The following is a 13,111-nucleotide window of genomic DNA, read 5'->3' as shown; positions in this document are numbered from 1 at the left end:
GAGGTAGATGGATCAGCGGCCCAGAGTGGAGCTGGGCCGGGGTGTCATACGTCCCAGAAGGGGAAATCTTCGAGCATGCCATCCGTTTCGGGTTTAAAGCCTCCAACAATGAAGCTGAGTACGAAGCAGCCCTGGCCGGACTAAGTCTGAGCATTGCGGCTGGAGCAAAAAACGTCATCATGATAACGGACTCGCAGTTAATCTCGAACCAAATAGAAGGGACGTACGAGGCTAGAGAACCGGTAATGCAGAATTACCTCACTCTAGTCAAGAGCATGGTAAAAGGGTTGCAGAACTTTGAAGTGCAATTGGTTCCAAGAGCAGAAAACATGGCGGCAGATGCCCTATCAAAGTTGGCAAGCTCCAGTCTAAACGACAAGAAAAGGAGCGTCATGGTAGAAACATTGAAAGAAAGAAGCATATAAGTTACCCAAGTGTTCATTAATACAATCACCTCTGAACCGGAATGGTACGATGGTATATTGGCATATAAGCTCAAGGGTGAGCTCCCGGAAGATAAGATAGCAGCGAAAAAATTAAAAAGAGATTTTGTTTGGTACTGCATCTTTCAAGGACAGCTGTACAAGAAAGGATTCTCGTTGCCTTAAAGCGCTGAGAGCAGGTTTCTACTGGCCCACAATGCTGGCGGATGCCCAAACCTATGTAAAAAAGTGTGATAAATGTCAAAGGTTTGCGCCGGTGATAAACCAACCGGCCAATGACCTTCAGCCAATCTTAAACCCAAACCCTTGCGCACAATGGGGGATGGATATAATAGGGCCCTTCACACCGACATCCCGGGGAAGAAAGTTCCTGATAGTGGGCATTGACTACTTCACGAAATGGATTGAGGCAGAACCAACAGCAAAGATAACGGCTAATCAGGTAAAAAAGTTCATCTGGTAGAACATTATCACTAGGTTCGGCATCCCGATGAAGAAAGTGATGGACTACGGCATCCAGTTCGATTGCGGCCTAATACGCGACTTTTTGCGTCCCTACAGCATCAAGTTTGCCTACTCTTCAGTCTGTCACCCTCAAAGCAACGGCCAGGCTGAAGCTGCTAATAAACAGATCCTCAATGCCCTGAAAAAGAGGTTAGATGAGTTGAAGAGCGCGTGGGCCGACATCGTACCAGCAGTATTATGGTCCAACAGGACTACCGAAAAGGAGGCCACCGGAGAAACACCGTTCAGGTTAGCTTTCGGAGCAGAGGCAGTACTACCGGTAGAAGTGGGGTTACCCAACTTGCGAATCCTGAACTACGAGCCCGGCTTAAACGAACAGATACACAAGGAGGACCTAGATCTCTTACCGGAGATCAGATTGACAGCAGAGCTGAGGTCGGCAGCATATAAAGACCGAATAAGCAAGGCCTACAATAAGAGGGTGCGAAGCCGCCCTATCTCCAAGGGAGACCTCGTCATCAGGAGAACGACCCCAACTGGAAAAGCCCATGTACACGGAAAGCTTACGGCCAATTGGGATGGCGCCGGGATGGGAATAAAGCGGCGAGCTGGTTTGGGAGGCATGTTGCTTATCGGCCTGTACTTGTGATCAACGTGGAGCGCCTCCTGAATCAAAAAGTCCCGGCCTGAAGACAAATTTAAGAGCAAAAAGGCCAAATTAATTAGCAACAGTGATTATACCACAAATAGAAATAAGACAATAAGAACAGTTAAAGTTTTGCACACCGTAGGGGTCAGAACGGCAAAATCCTAGAGCCGACAAGGCAGGGTTGCTAAATATGTATGTGGCATGGGGCAGCTAATGCTTAGGCACAGCTATTTGTTTGTTACCCCTCAAAGCCGGTATTGAGGTTGAGGTAAAAAAGTCATAAGCCTCTTTCTCCCGGCGAGTAAGACCCCGTCACAAATATGCTCCATTCGAGATCAAGGCTTGGTCCAATGTCGGTGTAAAGGATAGCTCTCGGGCACTCGTACCCAAAAGAACCTATCCCTCCAGTTCTTGAGGGAGGTGAGTTTGGGGTACACCGTCAGCTTGCGAGCCTTGGTGTACAAAGACATCCATCCACCTCGGCCTTCATCCACCCTGTCCCGGGATCTTTTCTTCTTCCCGGCTCCTTTCCCCTTAGCGGATCCATCCTCCTTGATCCAGTGCAACTTCCTAAATAAATTTAGGGTTTCCGAAAATCCCTTATATCGGACAACCCAGGCATATCCCATCAAATTTTGCCATCCTAAAGGGGTCAGCTGGGTAAGGCAAATGTTCCAGGCCTGGAATACTTTGACGAAGAAAGGGTCCAATGGGAATCTCAACCCAAAATCCAGCATGTGGGCATAAATAGCAATATGGCCGGGAGGACAGTCAGTCACACAACTTCCCTTGGCCGGGAGCACTAGTTTGTATTCGTCCGGGAAGGCAAAGTACTTGGGCCCCTTAGTCGGGAATTTACTTCCCCTGCATATATCGACCCAATCCCAGTCGACACTCACCACATGGGCACTGCCGGGCTCATTGGGAGGCAAAAACGGTTCTGCCAAGCCCTCCTCATCCGATTCCTCAAGAATCACTTCTGGGGGGTCATCCCGGTCAGAATCATCCTCAGCCTCTAAAGTGCTAGACTCCTCGTCTGATTCTTCTAAATGCCTCTCTAAGCTCTCGACGGCATCGGAGTGCACAGGAGAAGCTGGTATCTCTCTAGGCCTAGGTCTGGCGGAGGTTTCCCCTATTTCGAACGTGGATCTGGGGGCTGGAGATGTCGCGGCAGGAAAAAGTTCTGGGGACCGCTCAGCTAAACCCACCATGGTCCCGTACTGACCATATACATTCACTCCCAGGGCTGCAGCCTGATCTACTACCATTCGTAGGGGAGAGGCTCGTATTGCCGGTTCATTATCTTGCCTACCAGAAGTACTACAGTTATCTTGGCTATGGGCCTTAAGTTCCGAAGTAGGATTGATTATGGGAGAGTCGTTAACTTCTACAAACCTAATAAAGGTACTATCTGACTCCACGTCACTTTCTGTCATGACAGAAGGACTCCTAGAGATATCTTGTGAATCGGAATTTTCAGAATTGGAAGACATTATAAATAAGACGGTATGAAAGATGGGGAAAAAGTTTTGATGAAATACCTGGAAACAAGGATGCGAAGAGGAAAGAAAGTCCGATATGAGCACAATCACAAGAGAGAGAATGTGAGAAATGAGAAGCGGAGGTCGCACAAGGGGTATTTATAGAAAAAGTCGCGGTCGAGATTAGGTGACTCTTCGCCTTCCCGTCCCGATGATGCCACGTGTTTCAGTAGCACCCAGCTGTGAGGCAATTACTCGTACTCTTAATGCAGGTGCGCAGCTCGAGGTGACGTTTGAAATTCTCTGGCCAACGTTTCGCATTCTCCCGCCAAAAATAAATCAGCATCTCCCTTAACGGTTTTAAACCTATTAAGCAGGATATGACTATGCTAGTCATACCGGCTTGGGGGCTAGTTGTATGGGGGCTGACTAAGTTCCATACCGGTTTAAGTTATACCGGTCTAATAGCTTTTGGGCTTACAACCCTGGGCTTAAATCTAGCCTATATTTCCAGTGCCTACGGGCCTAAAAGATATACTTTTAGTAAAAGATAAGAATATATCCTAAGGGAATATTCTTGGGGATATTTCCAGTAAATACCGGGCCCAACCCATATATGGGCTTATTCGGGTCCCTATAAATACTCCGTTGATTCTTGGGGATATTTCCCGCAAATACCGGGCCCAACCCATATATGGGCTTATTCGGGTCCCTATAAATACTCCGTTGATTTGAGTCATGAGGTACATTCACGAATCCCAATACATTATACTTGAGAGCTACCGGCTTTTAACCTAATACTGACTTAGGCATCGGAGGGGCGTTCCTCGGATCAACCCTCGAGGCTAGTTTACTTACTCTCTTTTGCAGGGATCCAAAGCGACTTCAATACAAGGACTTAACGGTTCAAACCCTGTAATTTGTCCCATACCGGAACACTTTCTTTTATAGGCAAGTCTGGACAATATGAACCATACAAATGAGAGGTGCGCATGGGTCGGTCCAGCACGCGGGCCGAGCCGGCCCGACACGATTAGGGTCCGGCCCGGTCGCTACGTGGGCCGCGGGTCTGTCACGGTCAAGAAATTTTATTTCAGGCCTGCACCGACACGAGCCCGCGTGGGCCGAACGATCCTTTCCTTTGTTTTTTAGCCTAAAACTGTCAATAATACAAATAAAACATAAAACATGGGTCAGGCCCACGGGAGGCACGAGCCCGGTCCGTTGGCCTGGGCCGGGCCATGGACAAAGTTTGGAAATTTCAAGCACGGGCCCGGCCCCGGCATTTCCCCAGGCCCAGCCCGGCCCATGCCCAGGTCTAATGGTGAACAAAATGATATCCATTTTGGATACTTTATACTATATGATGATTACTTTTAAATACTTTCACTACAAATCGGATATTTTGTCTTCATATTGAATGTAGTATGTAGGAGTCTTATTTGACATGTGATTATTAGCAGGGGCGGATCCACTATGGGTTCACTGGGTTCAGTTGAACCCATAGTGGATCGAAATGAAAAAAATTTGTAAAGTTCTGTAAAACTAAAACAACAATAAAAGGAAATTGCATGCATAAAAAAGCAAGAAAATTGGGTATGGATCGTTGGTTTTGCTCCCAGTCCAAAGTCCCGCGTTGCATTAAACTACTTGTATCTTTGATCATGGGTTCGAGTATGCTCCTCAACATTTTGCTTCTTTTTTTTTCCTTTGCCTGCAACTTCCCATCTATAAATATGTTAACTTGAACTTTTTTCCCCTTCTCATTTTTCTAAAACTCATATATACTTCCTCCGTAACGATGTTACACTCTAATAATAAATGTGTGAAATATTTTATTAAAGAGTAACATTTATTTTTAAAAAATCAAGTTAGTACATGAAAATTTTATACAAAAGTAGAAAAAGTTTATAATTTACACTTAAGTAATACTCCGTAATATTTTTTTAACACCCTTTTTATTATCAGCCATATTAATATTTGATTTATATCTTTATATTTCGAACCCACAAATTTAAAATCCTGGATCCACCACTGAATTTATTAGTTGTTTTTTCATCTTTATGTCACTTTTGATTTTTCTTGTATGTCATCTTCCGAGTTTTGAAAATAGATCTTTGTATTTGTTTTATCCGTGTTTATTTGCGAATCACTTAAATACCAGCAAATAAGTGATAAAAACTATATTGCCCTAAGCCGATAATCCCACGTCTTTGCCGTAACAATTACTCTATGATTTACTCGAGTTGTATCTAATTTTAGGAACTATGATGATGATTGATATACAAAATTGCCCTGATCCCTACTTTGAGCTTATTTTTTCATTCATATTCTTTTCACTGATATACAATTTAAACTCTTTATCAATATCATATTGCCATGGCTTTGAGTCGCACGACGCTGCCAAACAACGTCATGGTTCCATGGAGCCATAGTAATGAAGAAAAAATGATTCACCAACAATACAAATCTTAATTCAGGACTACACAATCATCTACTTGGTATTCATGGCTTCTAAGCACAAATCCAGTCTTAAAACAAATCACAGGAGTAATAAATAATGCTGTATAGGTATTGTGATTTTTTCTTTTTCTTTTTCCCCCTTTTTCTTCAACTTTGGTAAAACAACCACTCAACCAGGACCAAAAAGGAAAATAAACAAAGAAAAAAAGACCCCCATGACAAAACCATCTAGATTCTCTCTGCTCTTCTCCTCATGGTACGGGCAAGACAGTCTCTTTTCAGTGAACCGAACCATCGGCGATCTGAGGAAATGCATTCGAGCAAACACGGGAAGTTCTCAGATAATCATGGACAAGTATGCTGAAGCAGGTTTTACCTCTTGACCTGTAATGTTTCACAGAACTGAGTCTGTTTTAATGCAATTATCACCTAGTTCTTGAGCTTCCAAGTGTGAGTTCAAGGTCATCAGGTACACATTCTTCATGAATTATTTCTCCTTCCCACGCCTTAACTAGGCCTCCCATCATTCCATTTCCAAAGGCAAACTCGGCTGCAATGCCGTCTGACATATGAACATCTGCTGTACGAGCAGGCCCAGCAGCAATGATGGGAGAACATGTCCCACTCTGCCCTGGGGTCCACATCCTTGAACCCCCGCCTGCCATCACCTCCTCTCTAGAGGCAAATGGGTTGGTTGATACAAGACTAAATGTAGGAGACGCGGGCGCACCCTGTGTGATTTGGATATTTGCAAGCCATCCAGGTTCAGGAAGGGTTTGGCGGCCAGGGCTCTGCGGTGTGGAAGAAGGCAGGGAGTAGTTCATTGGGTTGGCCCATGGTGGGGCGACGTTATTATCATCCCAGTCATTTTTGTTTCGAGGAGTTCTGCAGGTTGGTGAGTTCAGTAGAGGTGTCACAGGAGCACTAATTGAACCTCCAGGCATATAAATATAAGGAAGTTTGGGAGACGCGGATGAGGAGCCGGAGGAAGACAGATTTTTTAGCCATGGGATTAAGGAATTAGGATCGGTAGTGCCATTAGCACTAGGAGCAAAGTATGAATGAGCGGGACTCGGGAATGACGAGGAAGCGGGACTAGGATTGTAGGATGCACCAGCTCGAGGACTGACTGGATATGACGAGCATGGGCTTACTGATGCTGAGCCACCAATGATATCTATGGGCTCCATTGGTTTGCATCCCTGCAAAAATTTACTTCTTTTAGGAAGAAACATCAAGAGAAATTAAAAGGAACCAGTATTCTCAAACAGCTCATGACATTGCACTAGTCCAAAAGACCATAATCCGGACTACAAATTTAAATTTGGCTGGGTATCACTCACATTTATTTATTTTTTTGAGGGGATGGGTATCACTCACATCAGAGAACGTATACAGTTACATGATTCATGATCATCTAGTGGATTATAAAGGAAACACAGCTAGTGACTGTAATGAATGAAAAAAAGGAGCAAAAATACCCAACTCTATGCAGGACTGATAGTGATAGCTAAGTGACACCTAAAGCAAAATCTAGATAAGCATATTCAACTGGCTATATTGATAGAAATATCGAATAAGGTTATTTTGGCTAAATTTTAGTTAGCTAAATTTCTGTCTCATGAGACTCTGGTTGGGACATTTTTGTAACTGTACTCTCTGAAGCTCCCATACATTCCTATCTCATGTTTAGCCAAATACAGTTTTTCATATTCAAACAGTCTAGGCAGCTTCGAAGTTCTCTTAGTCAAGCTTACTGGCAAATTTTACTAAGAATGCTACTGGCTACCGGTCTGTTCATAGTTACTACGAGTCATCGCATACGCATTGTAGTTTCCTAGGTAGAAAACCCATTCTAAGATTAGCAGCGATTGTGCATGCAGCAGAGATCGGAATACATATTAACACACATAGTCAGGGTTGCTGACAGAAAACCAGATGCATCACACGGAGATCCCAAATTCAACTGTTTAGGATAGACTCTGGATATTTACTATGCAAGGTAATCAATTACATCAGGTTTTATTGTATGTCTTACATGATTATTAGAAGGTAAAGTTATTCATATGGAAAAGAAATTGAGTTTAGTTGACAAATCTTTTTCTTTAAAAAAGATTCACAAAAAAAAAGAGGTGTAGCACACAAATTATGACCAAATATTGACCATGAGCTTTTGTCTCTTATCCTCTAAACATCATACTCCCATGCATAGGACCCATGTAGGTCTTAACACTCAAGTTGTCTCCTCTAAAGTCCAAAACCCTAAATTGGATGTTTAGTCCCACCAGCCTCATTTTCCACCATGTTCCTAGAGATTAGCCACACATACCATCTGGATACCCTTACCATATCATGTATTTTTCTAACAATCTTTTTCATATTTCATGGAGTATTTAACTTCAACATAAGATTGGATTTTGACCAAGTCTCCACTTCATCATCCTTTTCAAAAGTACACCAATCAACCTAGTCAATATATCTACCTTAGTACTCCATTTCAAATAAAATCTAACCTTCCATGTATAAATTATAATCCTGTTGTTAAATTTACTTAAAATTGGTTTAATTTTACAATTTTGACATAATAATTTCAACTATTTACCATGTTCCCGAAAATAAACACTCGAAAAAAATATCCGAACAATGCACTGAAAATGGATTAGCCAAATGATAGAAATAAGAGTTCGAATTATTTTAAGTGATCCTCCAAAATATGATTAGAAAAACCCATGAAAAAAAGAATCCACCCTGAATTCCAGAGCATTGTCGAGGGTTCGAATATCATCCCAACCATTTGCTGAAGCATCTACTTTTGTGCGGTTTAGCGTTGTACCTAACCTCTAACCTTGTGCCTTAGAAACAAGTAATGTACCAAGAATTGGTTTTCGAATCAATTATCTTTCCTAATTAAAAAAAAATGGAAGAAAAAGAATCATGTATAATTGGATGTGACATACCACGTTGAATCAATTAATTGAAGCACAACATTGAACATCCAAACGCCAAAAAGTCAAATTCAACACATACAAAACACTTCGCATTTGAAGCGTAACAAACACGGCAAATTCGGTCCAGCTTATACTAATTGGCACACGGTTTCACAGATTAGTAACTAAACATAACCCCAAAAACCAACCAATAAAAATAATCTAAAAAGCAGCCGTTTTGGCCCCTCCTTGACCAAACTGAACAAAAAGAGAAAAAAAAACAAGTAGAAAAGTGGGCCACATATCCCACAGGTGTGTCATCACGAGTCACGTTTCCTGTTGGCCCCACATAGAGCTGGCCATGGGCCGTGCTGGGCCTGACCACGGGCCAGGCCCGCGGGCTGAAGTGGAATACGGGCCGGGCCAGGCCCGTGGCCCATGAAACTCGTGCCGTGCCGGGCCGGGCTGAAATTATGGGAAACTTGTCCATGGCCCGGCCCGGCCCACGGGCCTGGCGGGCCGGGCTCGTGCTCACCGCGGGCTTGGTCCAAAAATCACAGCTTTTGAAAAAAAAAAATTTGCAAGGCCCACGGGCTCGTGCCGGGCCCGGGCCGAAATCTAAAATCCCCCAACGTGCAAGGCCCACGGCCCATGTTACGGCTAGCGGGCCGGGCCGGGCCCATAGCGGGCTCGGGCCGGGCCGGGCCGAAAACGGGCCGGGCTCGGGCAGCCCACGGGCCAGCCCGGCCCATGGCCACCTTTAGCCCCACATTCGCCAACTCCCCTCTTTCTCTCTCCTCCACGCATGCTCATGCTCGTGTTTGCTAAAGTATTTATCCCCGGGAATCTCGGTTAATTATCAAAAAATTTACCTTCACCGCAATTAATTGTCTATACTACCCCTGCTTACTGCTTAGTGCTTACACTATGCGGACTTTTTTTTTTTTCTATCTATATGAGCCAAGAAGGCAATACAAAATACAAAAAAGAGGAGGGGGAATCAAACCTATGACCTATCGTTCATAGCACCTTTAACCATTAGGCCAAGATATCCCTATTAGACTAAGACATCCTTGGTACTACGCAGACAGATTATTATTGCCTCATTTGCTGTTTTGCCCCTCTCAAAGAGACACGTTTCGTTACTAATATGTTAATTATAAGAGGTTTTAGAAATTGTGTCATAATATAATACATGTGTCATTTCTATATATTTATTTCATCTCGTAACGTACTGGCCTAAATATGCTTAATCCTCATGAACGAGGAAGTAAGAATAAAATCTCAATCTATAAGAAAATTTTCAAAGATTATATGAGGTTGATGAGAGTCGAACTCCCGACCATGAGGTTGAGAGGTTGGAGCGCCCACCCATTAAACTTTTAAATGATTCTCATATACCAAATTAATATGACACTCAAACCAAGAGTGAGGAACTAGAGAGAATTATAATTTTTATTTAAACTCATGTGATTAAGTTTTAAAAAGATGAATGTATCGTGACATCCAAAGGAGAAAATGGTGCATATACGTAAAATATCCAAAAGAAGAAAATGGTGCACATATTGTATAATGAAATGAATACACTTGTAAAAATCTCACAAAGATTGTAGATGTTTTTTTCTTATATATAAATGTGAATTTATGATTTTAGGGTTTGTTCTCTCCAATTTTTGTGAAACATACAAAATAGGAAAATGGTACACATATTGTATAATGAAGAATACACTTGTAAAAATCTCACAAAGATCATAAATGTTTTTTCATAAATATAGATGTAAATTTATAATTTAAGGGTTTATTCTCGTCAATGTTTATTTGTACTTCATTTCAAACATAATGAGTTAGTATAAGTTCACGTAAGAGTTTAGACGAGACGATTTTTTTTCAAACAATTTCAAATAAAATAAGATTTTTCAATCAAATTAACACACAAAGAGATTAAAATAAAAATTTCTCAAAGAATTAAATTAAGATAAAATAAGCTAAAACAATATACTTTGGATAAAATAAGTGAAAATATTAAAATAATATACTTTTAGACGAAATCAATTAAAGTGGACGACAAACTTCTCAACTTATTTAAATAAATTTCAATAATAATAAATTAAATTTAAGAAGAATATTCTCCTGGTGAAATTAGCACAAATAAGTTTGAGTAAAAATACGTTTAATTTAGAGAAATCATACACTAAATTTAAAAACGGATAGGAGTTAGCTCAAGTGGATAGAACGCTCCCCCTTGCCCCTGAGGTTAGCGGTAATGCTGGGGTATTTTCTTTACATGCTATGCATGCCTTACCAGCCAATGTGTTGGTGTTTCCTAAGTACTACCAGGTCTATAACCCTTTTCTTCTAACTTATTTGAACTTATTAATCATATTAGTGTCTTAACCCTTATATTTGTTGAACATAACTTATCAATAGTAAATCTTTTAGGGACAATTTGGGAAATTCACCACTGGGTTAATAAGGAAATTTGGAATCCCAAGAAAGAAATGAAGACAGAGCGACAAAGTTCACCCAAGAGCAAACAATCAGTTGGGGATTCGGTTTCCACCTTTATTTTCGTCAGCAATGGCGGAAATAAAGTAAATATGACAATTCAACCCCTAGAAAAACATAAAATAATTCCTCTCACAAACTCAAGGTAATTTAGGTAAAAAGTAAAGGGCAATCAAGTCACATTATGTAATAATAATCTCTCTCTTTTTCAATTTGTTGCAAAAATAAAATCTATCTGCAATTCAGATCCGATTGCTGCGTAATGCGAGCACAGAAGAGCAGAGCAGAGTCTTCGAGAAGCCAGACCAAGGATCTACCGTACACCATTCGCATATTTTCTACCTTAACCCTTATCTCATCAAATCTTCTCCAAAATTCATTCTAGCAAAAATCAATCTTACACCAAATACTAAAAAACTAAAAAGAATTTCAATTTTCATTTGTATTTTGAGTTCTAGTGAATTAAGAAGTTTTGTCATTCCTATATTATACTTGTTTGTTTGGTTGACAAAAAAAAAACTCGAGAAATAGAAAGCTAGTTGTTTGTTTTCTTAAAAGGAAAAAACCAAATGCAGTCTAGAGATAAATTGCATTAATTAATCATTTATTACTTCAGTTGATGCAAATTTTTTTCATAAATTCACAACTTATTTCCGTTTTAAGTAATATATTTATGTCTTATATACAACCTAACGCCTGCATATAGCATACACCTTCTTAAAATAGAAAAAAAAAGATAAGATGAAACCACATACAAGTAGAGTTACGACTTATGGGATCAGGTGATGTCAATAATATTAAGCTCTCACTTGGTATTAATTTCCTATAAGTTTATAATGACACGACCTCTCATAAAGTCATAATCTATTAACTCTAAATTCGATTAATGAAGTTGTACTTTTTTATACTTCCGATGAATTATAATTTCTTGACATTATAATTTCATGTAAAATCATACTTCCGACATTTAACGAAACGACCACTTGAAAAAAAAAAAAAACAAGGGGGAAATAATAAATGGTTCACCTGACGGTAAGTGGTGCCATCTTCTTCGACAACCCAACCAGCTTCTCTAGCAAGAGCTTTAAGAACTTCATTATTATCACAATGTTTAGGAAGTTTATAATTGCCGTACATACGAAGTCCAGTGTAGATCTTAGCAGCAATGGCACGACGTCGTCTTTCACGCTTTTTGTTGTTTTCTCTTTCCCTCCACGTCGGCATCCTAGTTCCGGTCATTGTTCCGGTCACCGGTAAACCACCCCTTGTTACCGCAAAACAACGTGGTTTATTGAGAGAAAGGGGTGAATGAGGAGAGAGAAAGTGGAGGAGTTGTGGTTTGTTTGGGTGTGTGTGTTTTGTGGGAGGAGAGAGAATTGAGGTATAGAAAAATGAGGAGGGTGGTGTTAGAAAAATGGGCGTGGAGTTGCGGGGTAATTACGGAAATTGCCATTAAAAGAAAGGGAGGAGTATTATCCCGGAATTAGGGGGGGAGGGGTCGTCTTGCACGTGGTGAGGTTTTGGTGTTTTTTTCAAACTACAATCACAAGGTAGTGGGGTTCTAGGAAAGTCATCAAGTGTGGGGCCCAATCACCGTTATTTGATGGTTTAATTTGCTATGCGACGTCGTTTTTGTTTATGGCGAAATTGATTGTACTTGGCTAAGTACTTAGCTTGATCAACTCAAAATATCTGGTCTAAACTAACTGATTTATACTACTCTCAGTGTCACTCTCCATTTGATTAACTCAAAATATCTCCATTTATCACTAGTAGAATAATTGTTTATTAATGTGGTTAGTCGGTTACCCATACGCATCAATAAATCGCGTTAAAAGAAAAGGACAATTCGAAAAATAATAGATTGTTGTGTTTTTGTGTGAAAACCGCGACAATAGATAAGAACGATCATTTTTCAAAATTAATTGACTAGTTTGACCAAATCTATTGGTGTGGTTTCCACCCATAACTGCAGGTATATTAAAATATTATTTTTGTAATAAAATTTTAATCTATTATTACGATTCTGTGTGGAAACTGCAACAATATCACATTATATTTCACAAAACCTGCTAGGGTTGGCACTTAACCCTCATTTCATCCTGATCTTCAACTGCTTCACTCGTCTCCCTCATTTTACTCCTTTCTCTTTCCTCTTCATCTTGAGATCTACTACTC

General features: G+C 40.8%; 1 protein-coding gene across 1 annotated transcript; it reads right to left on the bottom strand.

The window, feature by feature from the left end:
• Positions 1-5,383: 5,383 nt before the first annotated feature.
• On the bottom strand, positions 5,384-12,316 carry LOC104882944 (BES1/BZR1 homolog protein 4). Its single transcript, XM_010667379.4, has 2 exons — positions 11,960-12,316; positions 5,384-6,703 (listed from the first exon to the last, which is right to left on the bottom strand). Exons 1-2 carry the CDS (start codon positions 12,170-12,172, stop codon positions 5,927-5,929), a joined length of 990 nt encoding a protein of 329 aa, XP_010665681.1. The 5' UTR covers positions 12,173-12,316; the 3' UTR covers positions 5,384-5,926.
• Positions 12,317-13,111: the final 795 nt, after the last annotated feature.

The sequence above is a fragment of the Beta vulgaris genome, chromosome 8 (assembly GCF_026745355.1).
Source record: "Beta vulgaris subsp. vulgaris cultivar EL10 chromosome 8, EL10.2, whole genome shotgun sequence".
NCBI lineage: Eukaryota > Viridiplantae > Streptophyta > Magnoliopsida > Caryophyllales > Amaranthaceae > Beta > Beta vulgaris.
The sequence above is the reverse complement of the archived record's forward strand: the minus strand, read 5'-3'. Positions and strand labels throughout refer to the sequence as shown.

What these genes read in the sequence shown, in the direction of transcription:
- LOC104882944 (XM_010667379.4), bottom strand. Translation starts at nt 12,172, where the DNA reads ATGACCGGAACTAGGATGCCGACGTGGAGGGAAAGAGAAAACAACAAA. An exon ending in ATGGCACCACTTACCGTCAG is followed by an intron (nt 6,704 to 11,959) that starts GTGAACCATTTA and finishes AAATTTTTGCAG; the next exon opens with GGATGCAAACCAATGGAGCC.